Below are 22,867 nucleotides of genomic sequence, written 5' to 3' on the forward strand. Positions count from 1 at the left end.
CTTTCGAAGGGCAGTAGATAAACTGTGTATCTGGTAATATGATATCTGATTTTGGGTCAGTGATCTAAGTCTGACTATTTGAAAAGCTCACTCAAACTATTCTTTCTTTAGCAAAAACAAAAGTTGATTCCACAGAGTTAAACAATATTTGAAGTTTTCTTGTATTTGCTGCATAAACTGGTGCCAAGGGTTGTGACTGAAAAAAAGGAAACTCTAATTAAAAAGAAAATTTAAATCAATTATTTTGTACCAGCCACTATGCATCCCACCAGTTCCAGTACGCGTCATGCTCTCTCACTTTGGGGCTGTAGAGAGTCTGCAGAGTCTGCACTGGTCATTCCTGTCTGGCCCAGTTGCTGATGGTCATGTTTGATGGGAAGTGGCTGCAGTTATTCTGAGCTGCAGACAGAGTGACAGACAGAGCCTGGAGAAGGAAAACACTCCGACAGGCAGAATGACGGACAGATAGATGGTGAAAGCAGCAGTTTGGGTTTCAGTGCAGATTCCCCACAGACAGTCTGAGTCGCTGCAGACACTGAGCGGTCACAAAGGTCTGCCTCTCCTCCTCACTCTGTGTCCTGTCTCCTCTGTCTCCTCCATCTCCTCTGTCCTGACAGAAATAGAAAAGAGTAGAAAACTGACAGGAAACTGTCAGACTATTGAAAGATGAGAAAATGGCCTTGAGCTGTTGTTGAGTGTTTGGTCATGTGTTTTTCCTGATTTTGTTGGATTGAATTTAAATGATGTGGCAGGAAAATCAGCTCAGTAACACCTCAAAAAGCAAACACATCAGAGAAATTAAATCAAAGTCAACTGAAGAGAAACCATCAGACACAACAAAAATATACCTGTGAAGCTATGGAGCTAGATAGTTAGGGGGCAACTGGGAATGTTAATTTGGAAAACAAACTGCATATAAAAAAACTAAAGTTTTTATCTAGAAGTTTGAAAATACAACAATGTATCAAAACCAAAAGTAGTGCAGAAAATAATCAGTCCTATTTAAGGATTTCAAAGAACACTGACGTCCGTCTGATTGGCTGCACCTGTATGCTTAGCTCACAGGTGGTAGCTAAAAATGAAAGCACTTTTTTGAACTTTTAATTGTTTGACAAAGTGCATATTACTTTGAGTTGTCAAGTGAGCCATCTGGTAATTTTTAATTGTAATGTGCCATTCAGAAAGGTAGTGGTGTTATTTTCCATCACAGTGGCAGCAGGAAGCAGGAGGACTCTGCGGCCACTTAACTACGGTGTGCCGAAAGGGACAAAATAGCAGGGGGCAATGCTAACAGCTCTAATTCTAATATTATCTTGATCCAGATCAGGAATTCTTCTAAATAAAACATTGATTAACATTGTTCACCTTGCCTTATAGCCTACAGTTGAAAGAAGAATACGTTTAATATATCCCGCCTATTTATGATCACTTACAAATAATACTAATAAACTTACTTATGTAGAACTTTTCTGTAAAAGAACGTTCTTCATCCTTTATCATGCAGATTTCTTATTTTCAAAAGATACCTTTGTCCACAGGGGCTGCAAAAAAGAAACATTAACTCAACTGCTTTTCATCAAAAGCAATATCAAACACAATTATCCTTCCTACAAACCCAGAGTTTTTATATTTATACATGTTTTTAAGAAAAAATACAATCACAGTATAACATGAAAGCAAAGCATTTTATTAGATGCTATATTCATTACTGAAATACAAAAGGCATTGGCTTACGATCTCCCAAAACATTGCATTCAGAGATGTTCGACTTCATAAAAATCATGTAATATATATAACAGATGTGAAATTGAACCTTAAATTAGACCACTGTCTGTTGCTGTATTTGTTTTTGAGGAAATGCAAACACGTTACATCCAGGCTGATATTCTTAACAGTACATCAAATAAACAAACAAATACATGTTGTTTTTTCAATATAAGAAATCACAGAAAATGTACATCAAATAATTTAGAGGTTGGTGGTAATCTTAGAAATAAACATGTTTTTTTTAATTTATAATAAACCCATTGAAAGAGAAGTCAATATGAAAAACTTAAGCTGCATACTGGTGGTATAGAGACGTTGGCTCTCTTCAGAGAAGGTTAATGAGATGGCGTGTTTACAGTATCAGAGAGTAAAAACTAAATACAAAGGGATTCAAGAAATGCTCCTCCTATCATACCTGTGATATGTGTCACCTCACTGGAGTACCATGAAACTGAACCACTCCTGATTGTTCTAATAGATTGACTGAGTTCATCTTCTCATAACAAACTGTTGTCTTTCATGCATTTACTGTTAATCGTGAGAAGAATAGAGCAAACCCAGAGCATTACAGTAAAGTGGAATCAATCTACTTTTAATTTACACATTTATTTTAGTAACAAAAGACAGCAATGCTTTGGTTTCATCAGAAATAACTCTTAAATAAGGCACTGATCAAACATGCTGTTAAAAGCGACTTCAGTTTTTTGATATTTCTGCCAAAAAACTTTTGTAAAGTGAAATAAAATTACAGTCTGTGTGTGTTCTAATGAAAGGAGATACCAAAAAGGGCTTGTAAGTTGTTCTAACACAACACTTTAAGAATGTGAGTTTTATGTAGACATCACCATGTGATACATTAAGATGAAACAAAACAGATTTTCAGATTCTAAGTGTTATCTTCAGAAAAGTCTTGGCAGAACTTTGGTTCCAGAGAGTCAAAAGGCATAGTTTTAAAAAAGTGACAATGCAGTATGACCATCTGAAAAGGATTTGGAGGTGGGTAGGGTATTTTACTTGTTGAATAATTAAAGAAATATTTTTAATAATTATCTACAGTAACAGCTACATCCAAAGATCTACGGCCAAGGTCATTAGAACAAACTACACATTTTTACATTTATTTGTCTTCCTTATTAGACTGAATTTTGAAGCACACAAGAAATTTTTTTAGCCAAAATATGTTCAACAACCAGGAGAAATGCGTTTGAGGCAGAAAAAAATGCCAATCAATGAAACACAGAAACACTTCATCTTATTTATATTACAGATCAGAGTCCACAGACAGGTGTGGACAGAGACTAGCATACTGCACCCATGTTTATACATGTAGTCAGCATGCCAGCACACACACACACAGTCAACACACGCACCTACACAGTCGCATATTACACTGAAGAGCATTGCCAAAAAAGTGCACACAAAATTTACAAAGCAAGGACACAACCGAAGGAGCGCCAGTCAACTTCATTCATACTTCTCACCCCAGAATGCTTTTGGTGTGTGACTTTCCCCTCAAAGGTTTTTTACCCCCAAACAGACTGACGGAGGAGACATGCTGAGTGTGAGTAGCAGAGCTATCATGGGGGTTAACCTGTGCATTGTTTAAGGGGTGAAAGAAGGGAGGCTGGAAATGTAGCCTCTGCTAGCTCAAGGTCTATGCATCATGAGGTTATGATTGGCGAAAGTAGGAGCTGTTGTCCAGCTTCACTACAATGACTCCTACCTCTCTGTTAGCCCTCAGCTTTGTTTTAAGTGAACCCTCCATTCCCGACAACATATAGACCTTGAGCTGTTAAATGGAGTTTTGCTTAGCTCTGTCATCCATTAGTTATTTCCCTGGAAGGTTCCCTGGGCAGCAGATGAGGCTGCACCTGAAGCAGCCGACTGGAAGGTTTTACTGGTGAAGACGCCCTGTGAGAACTCCTGCTGGGCCTTCTGGAAACTGGCCCCAGTCCGGCGGTACATTTTGTGGACCTAAAGACAAAAAGAGGACATGGTTGAACTAAGTTTCTGTGATGAGGGGGTTTAAGAAGTGGGCAAAGCCACTGTGATAGCGTCACCCTGTTCTATTCCTTTATTTGTGCATTTATTGATGTATTTTTTAAATTATATGTTTATTTTTTGGGGTCTTTTTTGCCTTTATTGACAGGACAGCTGAATAGAGACAGGAAATGTAGGGAGTAGAGAGTGGAGGAAGACATGCAGCAAGTGGTCTACCGGCCGGGAGTCGAACCGGCGACCTCTGGAACGAGGACCATAGCCTCTACGTGGGGCGCTTAGACCGCTAGGCCACCAGTGCCCCTGTTTATGTATTTTTTTACTTTTTTTTTTTGGCACACATTTTTTGGGAGTTTCACATTTGCTTTCACGATTTTATTTATATATTTTTTGAGCCATGCTTGACCAGATTTGGATAAGACGGTGGATACTCTCCTGTAAGTTAGGTAGTGATGACCAAAATGACTAACTCTAGCCCTTACATACAGTCTGTGGGATGTGAAAGGAAGAAGGTTGATCCACCATTCAGCCCAGATGTAAATATCTTAACAATCAGAAGACCAAGGGTAGAATTATGCGTACAGATTCAAACCCTCCTCAGGATGTCGTGGAACAGTTTTATCACCCGAGGGGTCAATATGTCATGCTGCTAAGCACTGTGGTTTATGACGGTGTACCAGCAAAACCTAGGACATAACCATCCCCCCTCAGCAGTACTTTGTGTTAAGTAACAAATAGTAGCAGGCAAACATACAAAACTAAGGTACAACAAACACCTCCACACATTCTGAACAGTAATATGTTGATATGTTGTGATAGTGACCGTGTTAGCATGTAGCTCATTGCACTGGCCTTGATCTTGTTAAAACTGAGGAGGCTGCATTGTGATCAAGTTTGAGTTGACCTGAGGGATTCCTGGTCAACACTTCGTTAAAGCTGACTTCTACTTTAAGGTCACTGTACAATAAGAGAGCTGGTCTTTCATCTACTTTCCACTTATCTTTCTGCATTCTATCATATTGATTTTAAGATTGTATTGATTACTTTTAAAGCTCTAAACGGCCTCGCTTCAAAACACTTATGAGATCTTTTGACCCTTTATGTGCCTGGGGCGTTCCCTGAGATCGATGGATGCAGCTCTGCTGGTTGCATCCCGACTCAAACCAAAGGTGACCGAAGACTGTTGACCTTTCTGCTATTAACAGTAAGACACTCTTGTTCCAAATGTTCTGTCTTTTGATCTCCTGTATTTATCATCTACCTTTGTGTGTGCTGTTTTTATCTACTTCCCTTTATCTTTCTGAATTTCTGTTAAAAGAACTTTGTAACTTTTTTTTTTTAAGTGCCACATAAATAATTGTATTAATATTATTTGTAAGTGATCATGAATAGGAGGGAGATATTAACCTTCCTTTTCATCCAACTGTGATCTGGTAGCTTCAACTCTTGCAGAGATATGTATAAGCTACAATAGTAGGGTGTAAATGTACGCATATCAAATACCGAACTGTTTTTGTACGGCACTTTTGATTTAGTGTAGCTGTGTACCGAAACAGTGGTGCAATACTAAAGGTGATTCAAATCTAAGGTTGCATTTGTGTTTGTATGTTTGTGTGTGTCCCCCGTCACTGTAAAGCTCTGACATGCAGACAGCAGTGGAGCAGGAGAGAAAGAAGCTGCAGCTGAATACGGTAAAAACTCAGCGTGGTTATTTTGACCCGTTAATGTGGCAAAGAGAGCTCTGAAATGTATAAACAGGAAATCTGCCCAAATTGGTGCTTAATGGTGTTGATTTCAGACCCTGCATTATTGTATCCTTTACACTATTTTAGTTTTTGTATGAATATTTTAATTGTGATTAATTTGAGATGTTATAAAAACTAAATCTGAGCAGACCTACAAGTCTGAGCTGTCCTCCTGCACTTTAGGCAAAGTGTGAAAGATCTTTGAGTTCCTAGTGAAGGAAAAAATAATCACGTGGTGCGTTTTGTTTCCCTTATTGTACCCAACATGTACCAAACCAACACCCCAAACCTCAAAACCTAGAACCAAACCAGACTAGAATGTTTTTGTACTGTTACACATCTGATCAGGAGTCATAGTCATAAATTACCTTTGATTTAAAAAAAAAAACAGGACATTGAGTTCTTATTTTATATTAGATAGCACTTCATCTTAGCGTTAAAGCAAAATAGTTCAACAATAAACACGTTTTAAAGGTGACATATCACGCTTTTTTCAGCAATATATATTGGTCTAAGAGGTCCCCAAAACATGTCTTTAAAGTTTATGCTCGTTGATCTAATGTTTACATGTTGGCTGAATATACACGGCTGCTCACAGACCCGCGTTACTTTAACCCTCTGAATCTGATCCAGAATCTGATCCTGACGGAGAGGCGCCTGCAGCAGGACCTTTCTGAAGGATTGGTCACAGATTTAGTGTTTCTTGTTGTTTTATTTATGTCGACGTGTGTCTTGGTACACAGCTACGAACATGTAGCTATGTGGCTATGCTAACTAGCACTAGCACTTATCCATGATAAATAAAAATCATCCACTAGATCTTCAAATCTGCAGGCCTGGGGAGTAAAACCGACCTCTACCAGAAAGGCAGCAGGACCTTTCTGAACCATTGGTCACAGATTTAGTGTTTCTTGTTGTTTTATTTGTCAGTATGTCGACGTGCGTCTTGGTACACAGCTACAGCTACAGCTATGAACATGTAGCTATGTGGCTATGCTAATTAGCGCTAGCACTTATCCATGACAAATAAAAATCATCCACTAGATCTTCAAATCTGCAGACGTGGGGAGTAAAACCGACCTTTGTGTTTATTAAGACAGCCTACAACTAGCATGCCTCCCTCCTAAGCTCCTTGTTAGCACACATGTGTGCAGGTAATGAAAAACGGAGGGGGGATTCAGTATTATTTCATACAGTCTATGGGCTGAACAAGCTCCGAGCTCTGACTCCGTGACAGACCGGATATTGTTGTTACGTAACAAAAACACGGAAGTCTGAAACGGCTCGTTTCACACACATTTACAGAAAGGTGGAGAAATCAGAACAGGGGCAGAATGGATTCTTTTCATTCTCGGGGGGTTTGTAGACATGCCAGGGACACATATTTCAGGTAGAGAACCATTAAAAAGTCCATTTTGCATGATATGTCACCTTTAATCCATTTGGTCAAGTTCCCTTTGTCTAAATCTTTCTGAAATTAAAATGAAAAACATGCTTTTGGGTCAAATTTGCAAAAAATTAATAATTAAATTCACCAAAAAATAAAACATAGATGACTCAAAGGGACAAAGCTGCAAACCAACAAACTCTAGAAAAATAGAAAATACATATTTTTAGAAACTAGGTAAATCTCACCATCTTGAGCAGGACGACTGCCAGCACGGCACACATGGTGAAGAGGATGGATACTATGATCATGATGGCTCCCACTGCCTTGTTAAAACGGAAACTAGTGAAGGCATTGATCCAACCACTGGAGAAGACACACATGAGTAAGTTTCAGTCATCTCATAGTTAATAAAACAATATTAAACACTTATATGAAAGCAGAAGAAATCAGTATAATCTATGAGGAAAGAAAAAGTTGAAGAGGCAGCAAGAAAAGCTGAGAAGACAGAAGAAGAGACAGAGTTAGGGTTCATTTAACCAGCCTTAGTATTGTATTATTACAGTATGAAAGCATGCTCTCAGACATCAAATTAAATCAACTTCAAAGTATGAGTGAATTTTCATGTTTATGTTCTCGTAGTGCTTTGGTTGCTTTCAGACTATGACTTTAAAATAGTTCTGCTCTGTGGTTCGTCTCACCTGCAGACGAAGAGCTACAGATCAGGAAAGAGTTCATAGACCGTGTCTGTTTAGACATTATGCAAAGAGTCCTGATGAATTGAGTGGTACCATTATGAAAGGGAAAGGGAGGTCATAAAGAGCCATTAGCACAAGGGTCATGCTGGATAGCGCCATTTAGAAATCAAAGGGCCTTTTTTTAAGTTCAACCAAATCGGAGCCAGGATGAAACACTAACTCAGGTTCTATTTTCTCTCTGGCAGGTATGTCGCTTCCCCTCACACTCATACAGATTTCCATCCAATGTGGTTCAGAAGAGGCCGATCAGAACCATTTATCTGATGTGGGGCTGGTTTACATGCCATTGAGGCATGTTTGAAACTTGGAGTAATTTCCTTTTAGCCCTGGACTGCATTATTACCATTATGACTGTTGTTTTAGCATCATTTGTATCTATTTTATTTTACTCTATCTTATTATAATATATTTTATTTTATATAATTTTATTTTTCTGGTATTTATCTGATTTTTTTGGTGTGATTTTATTGTAATGCTTTTTTGTTATTTTATTTTCCTGATACTACTCTGATTTTATTTTATTGTTTCTATTTTAATGATTTTATATTTTCCTGATACTACTCTGATTTTACTTTATTCATTTGATCGTCATGATTTTAATTTGTAAGTATTTCATATCCCTTTCCTTTCCACTTTTACCTGTTTTTTTCTGTCTCTGTTCTTTTGTGAAGCACTTTGGGTTGCATGCATGAATGTATGAAAGGTGTTATATAAATAAAAATGAGGTGAGTTGAAAAGAAAAACAAATTAAAAAAACAGACCAATTCATCACGCCAAATGTCTGTGTCATGATATGTAGAAGTCATATTGATGGCCATGTTACTTTACATATCAAAACATGTACACTATTGCTCATTAGTCTACAGTAAATCTCATACTTTTGTATTTTCAATTTACCTTGTGTGATTCTATGACCCCTTGTTTTCATTTTCTGCCCATGTAAAGCACGTTGTAACCTGTTTTATGAAAAGTGCTCTATAAATGAAATGACTAACATTATTTTTATTATTATTATTATTATTATTATTATTATTATTATTATTATTATTATTATTATTATTAGAGACCAAGACCAAAACACAAGTTTGCAAAGGACAAAGTGAGAGTAGAGGTAGTTTTGGCAGAAGGCAGCAGAGACAGTGAGCAGCAGAAACTTACAGAGTTACCAGCAGACAGAGAGGCAGCAGAGGAGAGGCTGAAGGATGAAAAGTTTCTGTCAGAAAAGATGAAAGAGTGCATAAAAAGAGAAAAAGAGGGAAGGCAGGAGCAGATGATCGGTACAACTTCAAATGAGAAATGCAGAGCAACCTCAAAGAACCTGAGCATGAAGCGAAACATATCAGGACACAATTTGAAGCTAACAATAAGGTCAGATAAGAAGTGATAACAGTTAATGTTTAGTGTTAAGATAAGCTATCTTTTAGTAACAAGGTACAGGTTGGGATGTGAATACAATCACATTTAAAATTCAATATGTTCATCTTTCTAAGTGTCAGTTAGGCACAGTTAGATTTGTGCAAAAATGAATTTGTCAGAACAGAATAATGTGAAATATGTAAACTGTGGTCGACAGCTATTTGACCAAGAACCATTACTTAAATTTGGAGGGCTTGGTCTTAAAATCAAACACATGCTTGACAACTACACAATACACGAATACAAATACTAAAATATAGCTTTCAAACACTTTTAGTTCTAAACTGATTATCGCTACCCCTCTACAAACCATCATAAAGCACTCAGTGTTTGACTGACCTGTTCCCCCAGCTGGGGATGCCTACAGCCTGGATGATGAAGATCACCACTTGGAAGAAAAACACAAAGAAGAAGAAGAAGAAGCTGAAGGAGCTGTCCGTCCTGAAAAGAAGAAAACAAGCGTTTCACTCACAATATCACGTGTTTGAAAATTATTTGAACGGGCTACTTACAACCACAATTACAAGGCCAACCAAATATCACAACACAAAATATATATATATACAAAGGAGGAGGTTGAGGTTTAGAGTTTATGTCAATAATATAAAAGAGACATTTGTGTTTTCTGAGGAGTAAAGGAATATTCAACACTACACTCCTCGACAACTAGGAAACATTGAACACATCGACCTGTAGTATTCAGATGAGAAAGATGTACATTACTTAGGAGATCAATCCTTTTTGGCTCTGTGTGATCGATTAAACCAGGATGCTCTCATACAAGATGTTCTAAAAATAACTTTATATACATGCTCTTAAAGGCAGGTGAGTTGGTTTATAAATCTAATAGAGTCTAAGTTTCTTCTCCCAGCTATCGTGTATTGGTCCTCTTTCTGGGAACAAAGTTATCAGTATTATTCTCTCTAAGGAATACTAAATGAATCACCTGGGGAGTTTTAATGGCAGATGTTCATCTATCTGAGACATTGATGGAGGTGAACTCACTTGAAGGCCTTGTAGACGGGTCTGTACCAGCAGAGGAAGGAGCAGGGAGCGAAGAGGATGAGCCAGAGAATGGAGAGGCCAAAATCCACACCGTGACTCGAATCGGTGATAAAGGCCGCCAAACATGCCAGCAGGTTGAGGAACAGAGTGACACAGTTGACTGAAAATGATCACACAGAGAAGGCAGATAATCAGAGTCAGAGGCACAATCAGCTTGAGTGTACAAGGAAGTTGACTCCGGTACACTCTGCTCTCTGTTCATCTAACATGAACATGTACAAGCCTCCACTAAATAGGGATCATTTAGATTATTATAAAAGACTGTGGAAGACAACATTGATAACAGTCAATAATAACACAACTATTTATATCATCTGTGCAGTGATCCCAAACACCTTCATAAGCACTGGTATCATTGATTCACATGATATAACCTCATAGAACGTAATGTAAAGCTGTGTTGATATCAAGCAGCAACCTCCGGCCATGAGGATTGAAGCCAATGCTTCATGACAGCTTTGCACACTCTTGGTATTCTCTCAGTCTGCTTCATGAAGTGGTCTCCTGGAATGGTTTCTAATTAACATGAGCCATGTTAAGAGTTAGCGTGTAGAATGACTTGCCTTCTTAATGTGTTTGAGACCATCAGTTGTGTTGTTCAGAGGTAGGGTTGGTACACAATGAATAGTCCTATTTGACTACTGTTGTAATCTATATTAGGGCAAAACCAGATTATTTCATAGTTTTGATGTCTTCAGTATTAAACTACAATGTTGAAAATAATTACAATAAATGAAACCCATTGAATGAAGTGTCCAAACTTTTGACTGGTAGTGTATGTATTTATCTTAATGCCCATTTATCTTATTTTATTATTATTTTCTGTTGGCTTGTCACTTTGTTTATTCCTCTTCCTGAATTTTCTTCATTGCCCTCTGTTCATCTGTTTAGGGGGTTCTCTTGGTCCAGGGGGTTGGGGTGAGGTTAATGTGGGGTGTTGTCTGTACGAGTTCAGTATGTTGGTCTGTGTGTGCTTGTGTTTATATGTTGTACAAGCTGAAAACTTCCTAAATAAAGTTTTTAAAAAAAAGAAAGATGCAGGGTTTTTTAATTAATGACACCCAACAGTCACGCACAACTCCCTCAACAGGGCCAGACTTTGGAGGATTTACAGATCTTCATACTTTCTCTCTTGCTCTGGATGATTTCACTGCATCATCGAGGAGAGAGATGGAGTTCAGGAGGCGGTTCTACCAAAAAATAAAAAAAACTTCACCTTCTTTTGCTTCAATTCTTATCTAAATCTTGTTCTGAGTTGTTCCTCTCTTGACTTTTGTGTCTTCCTGTTTTATTCAGACAATTTTGTGTCTTTTCTGGGTTTTCTATGTTTTGTGTAACACTTTGTTACGTTGTTGTAACTGATATACAAATATAGGTGATTGTTTTCAGTTTCAATCCAAATATAAAGACTCATTTCTCTTCCATATTGTCTGTTGACAAACACTTTCTCCAGAATGACATTTTTTGTGTAGAGAATTCTAAATTATATTTTGAAATCTTACAGCATAGAGACGTTCAATCATCTTTGAATTTCTGTTTAGATTTCTGCCCTGATGCACACATCATGTTCATGAACTTACACATCCAGAGGTAGTACATCATTTTGCAGACTCTCTGGTACTCTGGAGGGATGTCTTCTGAGAAGTCCTGATAGAAACATGGTTTGATGGGGAAGCTTTTGGGAAGTGGGGGCCAATTGTTTGCTTTACCTGCCGAGACAAGAGACAAATCTGTCCTGTTAGATAGATAGAAATGCTGAACATCAAACATCATACAGCTGAAACATGAAGAAAATCTAAAAAGTGAATTCAAATGATTTTTATACTCTACTGTAATACAGTCTATAATGAGAAACTTGGTTTATGGTGTGCATAAATAAGTATCTGTAGAACTGGTTATGGTTTCACAGTGGTTCTCAGAGCCTGTGTTGAGGAGTATATCATATTCTCTCTATCTAAACTATCTCTCACACATTGCATTTTGTTTCTCTGTCTCTGTAAGTTGTCCTGCTGCTGCTGCGAGTGCTGCAGAGGAGAGGGTTTGTCTCTAATGACCTGTCGAGCCTCTGGTCTGCAGCTCCTGCTCTCTGCGGTCCAACTGGGCAGCTTTCCTCTCCAGCTCCTCCTGCTGCCTCAGCAGGTTGGCCTGAGCCGCAGCAGCAGTGGCCTGCAGGAGGAGAGTCAGAAACACTTTACTCAACAAACACAGTGAACGTACAGGAATTTATCTTTGTGACATAAGTGCAGAAACCAACGGATACTCTCAGGGGTTTAACAGAACAAACACATTTTAGAGATATAACAGGACCTTCGTCACTTCACTGCACACACAGCAGAAGGCTGCAGCATTATTTTACATATCTCACATAGCAGATATGGGACATCATGTACAGATTTACACACATTTTATGCATTAAACCGATTTTTAAAAGTGTTTGTTAAGATCTTAAAAAGGTCACGGTACTGGTTGTAAAGCAAAAACTACACATCCAGGATTTCCATATTCATAACTGAAGTCTGACTTAGCAGAAACATGAAGAACAAAGGTGATCTGCAGCACTGTCATGAATATTTATGAGAATACCAGTGGAACAAGGAGGCTCATTTTAATGTTGTGTAAACTGAGTAGCTGTTTGTGCAGCCACCAAACATCGATGAGTAGCATGTACTGAGTGGAGTGCAGAATGGACTGCTGCCTCTAAAGCCCCCAGTTAGTATTAGATATTACATCTACATGTTTTACATGAGCTAACTGTCGGCTAAAGTCAATCAGATTGACTTTTTCCTGTAAACCAGATGTTGTTGGGCTCTCTATTCTCATGACTTGGTACAGACGGTTTGAGGGGAAAGCCTGAATAATGCAGTCAAGTGCCCTGAGGGTATAACAGCAGGACTGCATACTGTGTCTTCAGATCTCTGGGAAACTACCTGCAGTTCATCTGTTTTGCCTTTTAGAGGTGAACATTTGTTTAACAACAGGCTGGAAAGACAGGATCAAGACGCACAACCTTCAAGTCTGATAAAAGCGTGTTTCGCAGCATCTCATGTATCGCATTTGGGGTATATTATTGGAGCTTTATTGGCTCCACGGCTCAATTCAGATTTCCCTCTTTGGCTTTATTCCTCTTTTTACATGCTGCTGGGAAGGGTGTCCAAATTATTCTGGGGGTCAAGGGGTGGTGGTCATCAAGCCCCTCATAGGTGCAGTGACAAAAGAGTGTTTCTATCATCATGCAACATCTAAATAAGCATATCTTACTTTAACATACACTTACTGTACATGAATCTGTAAATGGCTCGTTCTAACAAGTGTAGGAAATTGCTTCATGATAGAAATTCGTGTAGACAACATTTAGTGAGTGACAGTTCAGATATCTCTGTGTCCATTTGTCTAAGTAAGGATTTAAAAGCCTTCCCCATAAAGTCAAAGGGTGAAGACTTGTTACCTAGTTGATGACACACCAAAAAAATAAGAGATAAAGCTGGACTCCATCAGGACTTTTGGGTTTTTTTTATGGAAACTTTATGGGATTGACTTCTGCTGCTACAGACGTGCCAGACTCAAGCTGCTACAACTACTACTATCCCTCTCATCACTATGATCTCTCTCTATCTCTTCATCTCTCTCTATCCCTCTTTTAAACCCCAACTCGGTCGAGGCAGATGTCTGTCTTACATGCGTCTGGTCCTGCTCGAGGTTTCTGCCTGTTAAAGGAAGTTTGTCTTTGCTGCTGTAACTTGCTAAATGCTGCTAAGTGCTCTACTCATGGTGGATTAAGATGAGATCAGACCGAGTTCTGTCTGAAAGATGGGACTGGATATTGTGCTGACTTGATGTCGAGTCTTTGTTGATAATATAACAGAGTACGGTCTAGACATACTCTGTTTGTAAAGTGTCTTGAGATCGCATTTGTTGTGATTTGGTGCTAAATAAATAAAGATTGATTGATTGATTGATTGATTGATTGATTGATTGATTGATTGATTGATTGATTGATTGATTGATTGATTGATTGATTGATTGATTGATTGATTGATTGAATGATTGATTGGCTTTGACATCAATCTCAAAAACGAATAAAAAACGAATCAGTGAAAAACATTGTTTAGTAAATTGAACGACTATTAAAAGGAACACTCAAGACTGGACACTGGATACAGCTGTGTTTTGTGAATCTTTTTAGGTGGATACTGTTGATTTCTTCATCTTTCTATGGATTTGATGTGTAAATTTCTCTCTCTGCTTGTGATATATTCTTAAGGCTTTACTTTGTAGCAACAGGAGAAGAAAACTGCACCAAATGTCTAAAAAATAACAGGGCAGCAAAGTCTATGATGGACATAAATAGCAACAGGATCCGGGGAAATGCTGTCCTTCAACCTTCTGTAACATTTTATTTTTCAGAGAGAGACACGGTGGTGTACTCAGTAATATGGGGCTCACCTGTGGACTGGGCTCTGTAGATGGCTGTAACACAGCAGGCTGGAAGGGAGAGGGAGCGGCCGGAGTGGTTTGAGTCGCTAGACCGTCCTAAAAAATAATGAGAAGACATAAATGGTTGATTGTGAGGAGATATGAAAGAATGTTAAAACAGGAAAAGACCAAGAGGAAGAGGAAAAAGAAGGGGGACGTGGAAAGAGTTAGGAAGAGAAAGTGGAAGGAGGAGGATGAGAGGAAGAAAAATAGATATGGAAGAGAAAGGAACAGGGAAAAGGAGAGGAAGACCAAAAACTGTTAACAAAACAGAAGGTGTAAAACAAGAGAGAACAAAAAGTGAGGTTAAGCGAAAGACAGAAGGAAAAAAGAGAACGTATAAACATGTTGAAGAACGAAGAAGACCACAAGAAAGGAAGAGGATGGAGGGGCAATAAAGAGAACTCAGGTTTGTGATGTCTTACTGATGCAGGGAACGGGTTGTACTGGTCAACAGGCTCTACACTGGAGTGGGTCACTTGAGTGACTGAAGGGTCCTGGAGGACAGAAAAGAAAACGCACATGTCACTCATCATTATAGGTCACTCAGTCACAACAACTATATCTGCATCAATCGGATCAACGGAGACTTCTGAATCCAATTTGATGGGCTTGACTTCTTCTGAACTTTGTTGATCTCTTGTAAGCATTTGACGCCTCTGGTCAGAGAAAGGTCAGACCTGCTGGGTTTAGCAGAAATGTATTGTCTTGTTAGGGACATTAATGGAATAGAGGCTTGGATTAAGTGTAGTTCGGGGGTCACTGGAGCCTTCCAAGTTCAGGGTGAGTGTGTGGCCATCAGGGCAGCACCAGGGGGTGTTTAGCACGGCTTTGCACCAGACCAGTGCACACGTAGAGCAGCTATTGTTGTTGAAGTGGACAGAACTTTAAGATGTGGGTCTGTTCAAATCTGTGACCTGGAGTCTTAATACTGTATATTCAACCTTTAGAAACACTTGATGAGAAGTTTTATGACTTTTTTTGCCTTTAAGAAAAAATCTTCCTTAGAGACTAACATTTCCAGAGACATTAAAGGTAAACTTAAGATACAAAAAACAAGCCTGGCACATGAAATCTGCTACCAAGCTTTGACCAAGTCCCCAAATGACATACATTAACATCCAGCTATTGTTGTTTAACCTCTACAGACCCTGATTAATGATTACTCAGAGGAGACTTATCTCCTACAGAGGTTAGACATGGTAAACATTCATTCTGATCTAAAACATGAGGATGAATTTCACACCTCCTGACTTATACAAGAGGCCAGTCCGTCCAGGTTGTTAAGTTAACATTAGACTCAAGCAGATTCTGCTATGGCGTGGCCCTGATGAATTCCATCAATCTTACAAACATTCCTGGTTTAATCCTTGTGATCATGTGACTCAAAAAAGAGCGTGCAGGACTGGATTTCTAAAGGCATTTTCAAGGAGACATTATTCAGCACTTTTTGTGCAGCTACAACACTTTTTCAGGCAATCAATGGGTGTCATCAAAAACTGAGCCAATAGGTTTAGTCGTTACAAAAATCTATGCAACAATTCAATAACTCAGGACGCTGGCGGCCTAATGGTCTAAGTGCGCCCCACAGAGGCCATAGTCCTCGTTGCAGAGGTTGCTGGTTCGACTCCCAGCCTCGACCATTTGCTGCACGTCTAGCCCCACTCTCTGCTCCCCACATTTCCTGTCTCTCTCCAGCTGTCCTGTCAATAAAGGTGCAAATGCCAAAAGGGAGTATTTGATGCATATTTTTTTGTTATCTAAAATAAATAATCTCAGATTACTGAATAGTGGAGAATTGTTTGGGTGTCCCTGCCACCCTTGGATCAGAATATAATATATCAACCAAACCAAGCGCACATCTTGGTCTTCATGTTGTCTTCATGTTGTGGCTGTGATCTGAGAGCTTCTGATGTTCTCAGGGTGACCAGAGAGTGAGTCTGAGTTCCTGTGAGCATTTTTCAAATTCCCTGATAATCAAAGTCAGGAATACAAACACACATCCTTATGTATGAATCGTCAGGACTCTTGTAGTACGAGTCAAAAAGCAACAGCTGACATACTTAATCATTGTTGGAGCCGATTTATTATTTGAATTAACATTATTATTATTATCATCATTTATATAATGCTAAGGTTAACTAATTTTGAATTATTATTGTTTATTTTGTGTTTTGTTTCTCACATCCCTCCTCCTGCCCAGGCTGTCCTCCTCCCCACTCCTTTGATTAGGGAGTCAGGCCACCTGGCTCGAGGTGTGTCTTTCCTTTGTGTGCAGGAGCGAGGAGAGTGAGGAGTGAGACGGTTTTTCAACCACACGAAATTATGCTGAATTACGTTTTCTTTTTCTGAAAGTCAACCCGGAGTATATTTTCGTTAATCTGAATGAATTCAAGTATTTTTTGAAACCAAAATCTCCGCGAGTGCTTTTTATTTATTTAGTGAGTTCTTAAACCTCCTCCTCCTCACGGACTACTCTTTTTATATTTTGACATTTTCTTGGATAATAAGAGTAGCCATAACAATCATTTAATACACAATGGAGCGAGGATTTTAAAAACAGACATGTAACATGTATTTTTGGGAGCCCAGATTGAGTGTAGTGTCAACATTGTACCTGAAACATGCTGACTTATTACTTAACTGATTATTAATCAATCGTTTCAGTAATCTTTCAAGTGAAACTGTAAATAATCTGATGCATTTAGCTTCTCTGATGTAATTATTTCTACTTTCCTTTATTACATTTAAAAATAAACCCAATATTATAGGTTTGAGATTTTAGTTGAACAAATGAGAGATTGAAATTCATCATCTTCCAGCCTTGACCATTTACTGCATGTCCTCCCCCACTCTCTACTCCACACATTTCCTGTCTCTCTTTAAAACTCTGTCCTATCCATTAAAAGGCAAAAATGCTCAAAAATATAATTTAAAAAATTAAAAAAAGTGTAATAAACATATATTTTACTTGTTTTTCTCTGAAATCTTGTTTGATTCATTATCGTAAAAATAAAAATAGCCAATACTTATACTGTATCAATAACAAAAATCAATCTTTGGTTGTATTCAGAGTCTGGATTAACCTGAATCTGATCTACCATCTGCAGATCTCATTGAAAATGTAGCAGAATGGATTATGGGTAATGTAGGACTTTGGGAGACTAATGATTCTGACAAAGCTATACTCCACTGAAACTGTCTGAACACTTTCTTAAATCTGGGTCAATCCCTTCAAGAAGGAAAGAAGAACTAAGTCACAAAGTAACCCAACATGTCACTAACTGACCATGTGACTGAAGTGCAACATCACTCACTTCTACTTATCTGCTTTGTCACACCTGTTATCATTCCCAGCAGGAAATAGTGTTCCAGCAGTTTCACTCCCCGACACATTTTGGTGGTTTAATGAAACGGTTAGAGTCACAAAAGCACGACTACTCTTTACAGCATTTCTTAACTACAGATTTAAGATTCTGAAATACTGTCAAACACCATCTCAGTAGGATTAAAAGAGAAATCCAGTCTGTATTAAAATATTCCACAACTGATGTATTTCTTAACAGTGTTATTATGCAAAATGAGTTGAGGTTACCTTGTACCTTTGTGTAACAGCAGGAAAAGGATCTGCTGAGTCATGAGTAAGAGGCTGCTTGAGATGACACATAACAAACAGCCTTGAATAAATTCATGCTATAACCAAACTGATGATCGAAACCACTAAGCCTTGCTGAAATAGGGACTAAGCTGCAACAAGACAAAACAAGACAACAGCATGTGTGTTTAAAGGGAGTGTGGAGAGGAGATTCACAGTAAAGTCTGACCACACTGATATAATGTGAATAAAGTTTAAAGTTTGACTAACTTATGTAAATGTGTCAGTGTACATGTGTGATAAAATCAGCACGCTAATGTGACTGAATGTCTGCGTACCAGGAAACAGGACTTGCTGACAGCCTTTGATTGCCGTTGATAGCCAAGGTGTGGCGACTGTAGCTGTAACAATTTCAAAACTGCTATTGGATATTATGTCTGAAATTAAGCCAACTGAGATATTGCAAATCACACCTATACAGTTTCAATTATTAGAAGTACATGATCACAAACTGTGGATAACAAGACAGAAAGAAAAACATCCTTCACTTCAGTGTGAAGGAGTGTGTGTGTATTTTATACTATCTCTGCAGGCTTGTATGGCTACACCAGTGTGAGAGTGTAGTGCTGACAACATACACAACATATTCCAGCTGCTGCTAGGATATTTGTTCAGCCACTTCCACACCCAGCAAACAAACAGTGGCCTGGTCTCCTCCACTCTGAAGTCACTGCTATTGTGCACCTGATATCATAAAGTGTGACTCTGTGCTCCTGTAAAAGTGACTTCACTGTAACGTGACTGACAACAGGGGAGTCGAACTGATACTGATACTGATACTGAACTTCGTTATATGACAGTATCAGCATTTTGAATCCATCAGAAATGTCACACAGCATGTTGAACCTGGTTACCCTCCAGGCATTAATTGCTTATTTAACCAGGCAAACCGTTTGTGTCGCTGTAAGAGGCCTAATCCCTCTACAGTTGTGTTCCTGAGGAATGAGTCGACTCTCAGTCTATAATATCTGATTATAGCAGCTGTGAAGTAAATATGACACCTGATGTCTTATAATAATCTAGATTAAATTAGGTATTTGAAAGTGTTGATTCAAAACTGGATGTGTGTTTAGTGGGTTAATTCACACATTATAAACTCTCAAAAGTGACTAATGCAAAATGTACTTTTACTGTTGCCTGTCATACCCTCCCCTTATTCCTCGAAAGGCCCCTGTGACTAAAATGTCATGTGTCTGACACAAACCACAGTAACAGAGAGAGAGAGAGAGAGATCAGCATGTAATCACTAAAGGCTCCTGTGGAATATCACATGTGCAATACTTTGATTTCTGGTGCAATACCTCAAAAACCTTGTGCAATATTGTAATTTAATCCATAATTGATTATTATATTAATCTGCTAAAATGTGCACTCTGGCTTAAGAAAATGTATCCATTTATGTCTTTAAATAGTACTTTTATACTTCTTTGTACAGAAAGTATTTTTACTCAGAATTTGTACATTTAGGTTTCTATGTGTATTGACCCTACTGTCTTGTTATGATGTCAAATTCCTTGTGTGTGAGCTCACTTGGCAATAAAGCTTTCTTGATTCTTCTTGATGTTAATCTAGTTTTTTTCCTACAAACCTAAGCTAAAGTAATGTGGTTATGGCTTTACAGCTTTAACCAGTGCTGAGTCACATCCTTGGAAAAAATATATCATGGTATGTCCTGGGATTCCTGTTAGTTTCATCCTACAAATGCATATAAAAGTTCTAAATAACATTAAAAAAAAAACTACTTTTTTTGACAAAATATATAGAAGGCAATCTGGCAAGCAGGGTATGTTGAACAAATATATTTAGTAGCTTCTCATTTAACATAAAGACCACACATGATCAAGACCTTTTGGATCAGTCTTCAGACTATTTCTCTGTCAATTTCTTACTAATAACTTTCCGGAAGCACAAAATGAAAATCACATCAGTGCTCATTATTACGCACCAAAGCTGTGGACCTCTCTGCCCATGGACATTAAAACAGTGAGCTCTCTGGGTGTATTTAAAAGTAAATTAAAGACTTACCTATTTAATCTCTTTATTACTTTAATGACCATTTTTTTAGCATCAATATGTATTTATTTTATTGATCGTTTTTATTTTAATTGATTTTATTAAATTTGTATTTTTGAAGTATTTCATATCACATTCCTATGTCTTGTACAACACGATATGATGTCATTTATTGTCCCTGTAGAAAATTTGTCTTTGACATCAGTGCTGCACATGCTCTTTAAAAAAATCACCACAATGACAAGACCACACATAAATAAAAAAGAAAAAAATACAATAAATAAATACAATAAATAATACACATTCATACAAGAGAGAGCACCATAACACTGTCCCAACCGTAACTGCTGTTACAACGATTCAATTTACACTTGGAGACTCTGTACCTTCTTCCAGATGGTAAAATTCTTGTATCATTGTATCTGTTGCTGTTGTTTTCTGTTTCTGTTCTTTTGTGAAGCATCCTTGAATGTATGAAAGGTGCTTTATAAATACAAATGAGTTGACTTGAATTGAAAATATAGGGATAACAATGCATCCCAGTATCACACAGTTTCATGTGCACTTACAAATGAACATCAAAAAACACTGTCACCTATACGTTAATAAAAAAAAAACAGCAACAATGAATACAATTGTAAAGTGATTTATACTTTCTTTTTGAAAAATAAAAAATTATATTAAATAAAACACTGTCCCCTATGGGTCAGCGGCCTAGTTCTCACATCAAACAATACTACGAATATGAAACAGCATCCCAGTTGTGATAAAACAAAGTTACTCATATTCGACACCTTTTGTAAGGTTAGAACACAGAGATGTGATAGATGTTTTAAAAAGCTGCTAAGATTTCTAGGGTGCATTTCTAAGTTAGAAAGTCTCCTTGCACAGCAGCACTATGAGTTGAATTGGTTAGAAAGTTTTAAGATAATTAGAAAGGCGTCACAGGACTTTAAAAGTTTATAAAAATCACACCCAACATAGTATAAATTCTTAATAATGCTGAATATACATTTTTAAGTTCAACAGAATCAGTAGTAATGCGGATAAAAAGGTTTGACACACATTCCTAGTTGGCTTCAGTTAACTTCCTGCAACGAAACTCTCTGAACGCCCCGCCCACTTTTCAATCCAAGCCCAGTGATTGGCTGAAGACCTGCCAATCTATTGTCATTGTCCAATCGCTTTCAAGAGAGTAGCGGAAGATCCCGCCCCCACATCCACCCAACAAGTTTCCTGGCGTGTTGGCTGTGTTTTAACGATATGTCAGCACCAATAACCCAACTGTTCCTTATCAAAAGTATAAACCGAACACTTACATTGAAAGGGTTTTCTGCAACAGGCTCCGCGAAGGGGTTGCTATCGTATCCCGACATTTTGAATAAACTGCGTGCTGTTTTATCCGCTCTGAAACAGGGTATAAACAGCAAACTCCTCTCTGTCGTTGGACTTCTCTCTCCTAACTTCCTCGAATCAAGTTGACAGCGCAGGCGCACTAGACCAGCTGGGCTATGACGTGTTTGTAGGTGTTAACCTTTTATTTACAGTCTATGGTGTTGACGGCTTTCAAGAAGGGAAGCGCGCCACCTGTAGCTCTAGGTTTTATGATACATCCCATCATAAAGGGATATGTGCTGCTTATATAGTGTTGTTTTAGAAAATCAAACAAGGATTAAATATTGGCAAAAATCAATAAAAACATTGGAGCAAAGTAGGCTTACCAAGTAAGAAGTTAAATGAAGTGACACCTCAATTAAGATAAGATATACTTTATTTGTCCCCCGTTGGGGGAAATTCTTTTGTTTACAGCAGCTTACAACACGAGACAGGGGAATACAACAATGAACTAACATATTTAAAAAATATATGATAACAATGATAATAGCAATGACAAGGGTAAAATATAATAAAATAAAATAAAATAGAATAAAATAAAATAGAATAAAATAGAATAAAAATAAATAATAATGGCAACTATTACGGATGTATACACACTATGTACACTTAGATAAGGTAAGTTATTGCACGATAAAAAAAATGCACCAGGTTATTTAAAAGCAAACATACACAATATGAAAAACAGTGCGATTCAGATGGATACAGTAGTTATTTGTGAATGTGCCAAGTCACATAGTAACTTCCGTGTAGTGGAATGAAAGATGAGAACAGCTGATTAAGGTGAAACAGCAGTGCTGGTGTTTAACAGTCTGATTGCAGATGGGATGAAGGACCTGCGGTAGCGCTCCGTCCTGCAGGGTGGGAGTCTCAGTCTGCTGCCGAAGGAGCTGCTCAGGGACCCCACAGTCTCATGCAGGGGGCGAGAGGGATTGTCCATGATGGATGTCAGCTTGGCTAACATCCTCCTCTCACCCATCTCCTCTATGGAGTCCAGAGGACAGCCCAGGACAGAACTGGCCCGCTTGACCAGTCTGTTCAGTCTTTTCCTGTTCCTGTCTGTGCTTCCTGCTCCCTTGCAGATCACTGCATAGAAGAATGCAGACGCTACCACATTGTCATAAAATGTCCGTGACAGAGTCCTGCACATTTCGAAGGAGGTTAACACCAAAAACTGGCATTCAATAAGGAAATA

General features: G+C 38.2%; 1 protein-coding gene across 1 annotated transcript; it reads right to left on the reverse strand.

Moving 5' to 3' along the window:
* Positions 1-1,668: 1,668 nt before the first annotated feature.
* On the reverse strand, positions 1,669-21,785 carry scamp2 (secretory carrier membrane protein 2). Its single transcript, XM_034685060.1, has 9 exons — positions 21,597-21,785; positions 15,035-15,106; positions 14,580-14,666; positions 12,191-12,302; positions 11,717-11,845; positions 10,077-10,236; positions 9,411-9,512; positions 7,146-7,263; positions 1,669-3,741 (listed from the first exon to the last, which is right to left on the reverse strand). The coding sequence occupies exons 1-9, from the start codon at positions 21,651-21,653 to the stop codon at positions 3,592-3,594; spliced, it is 987 nt and encodes a 328-aa protein (XP_034540951.1). The 5' UTR covers positions 21,654-21,785; the 3' UTR covers positions 1,669-3,591.
* Positions 21,786-22,867: the final 1,082 nt, after the last annotated feature.

Source organism: Notolabrus celidotus, chromosome 6, assembly GCF_009762535.1.
Source record: "Notolabrus celidotus isolate fNotCel1 chromosome 6, fNotCel1.pri, whole genome shotgun sequence".
In the NCBI taxonomy this organism is placed as follows: domain Eukaryota; kingdom Metazoa; phylum Chordata; class Actinopteri; order Labriformes; family Labridae; genus Notolabrus; species Notolabrus celidotus.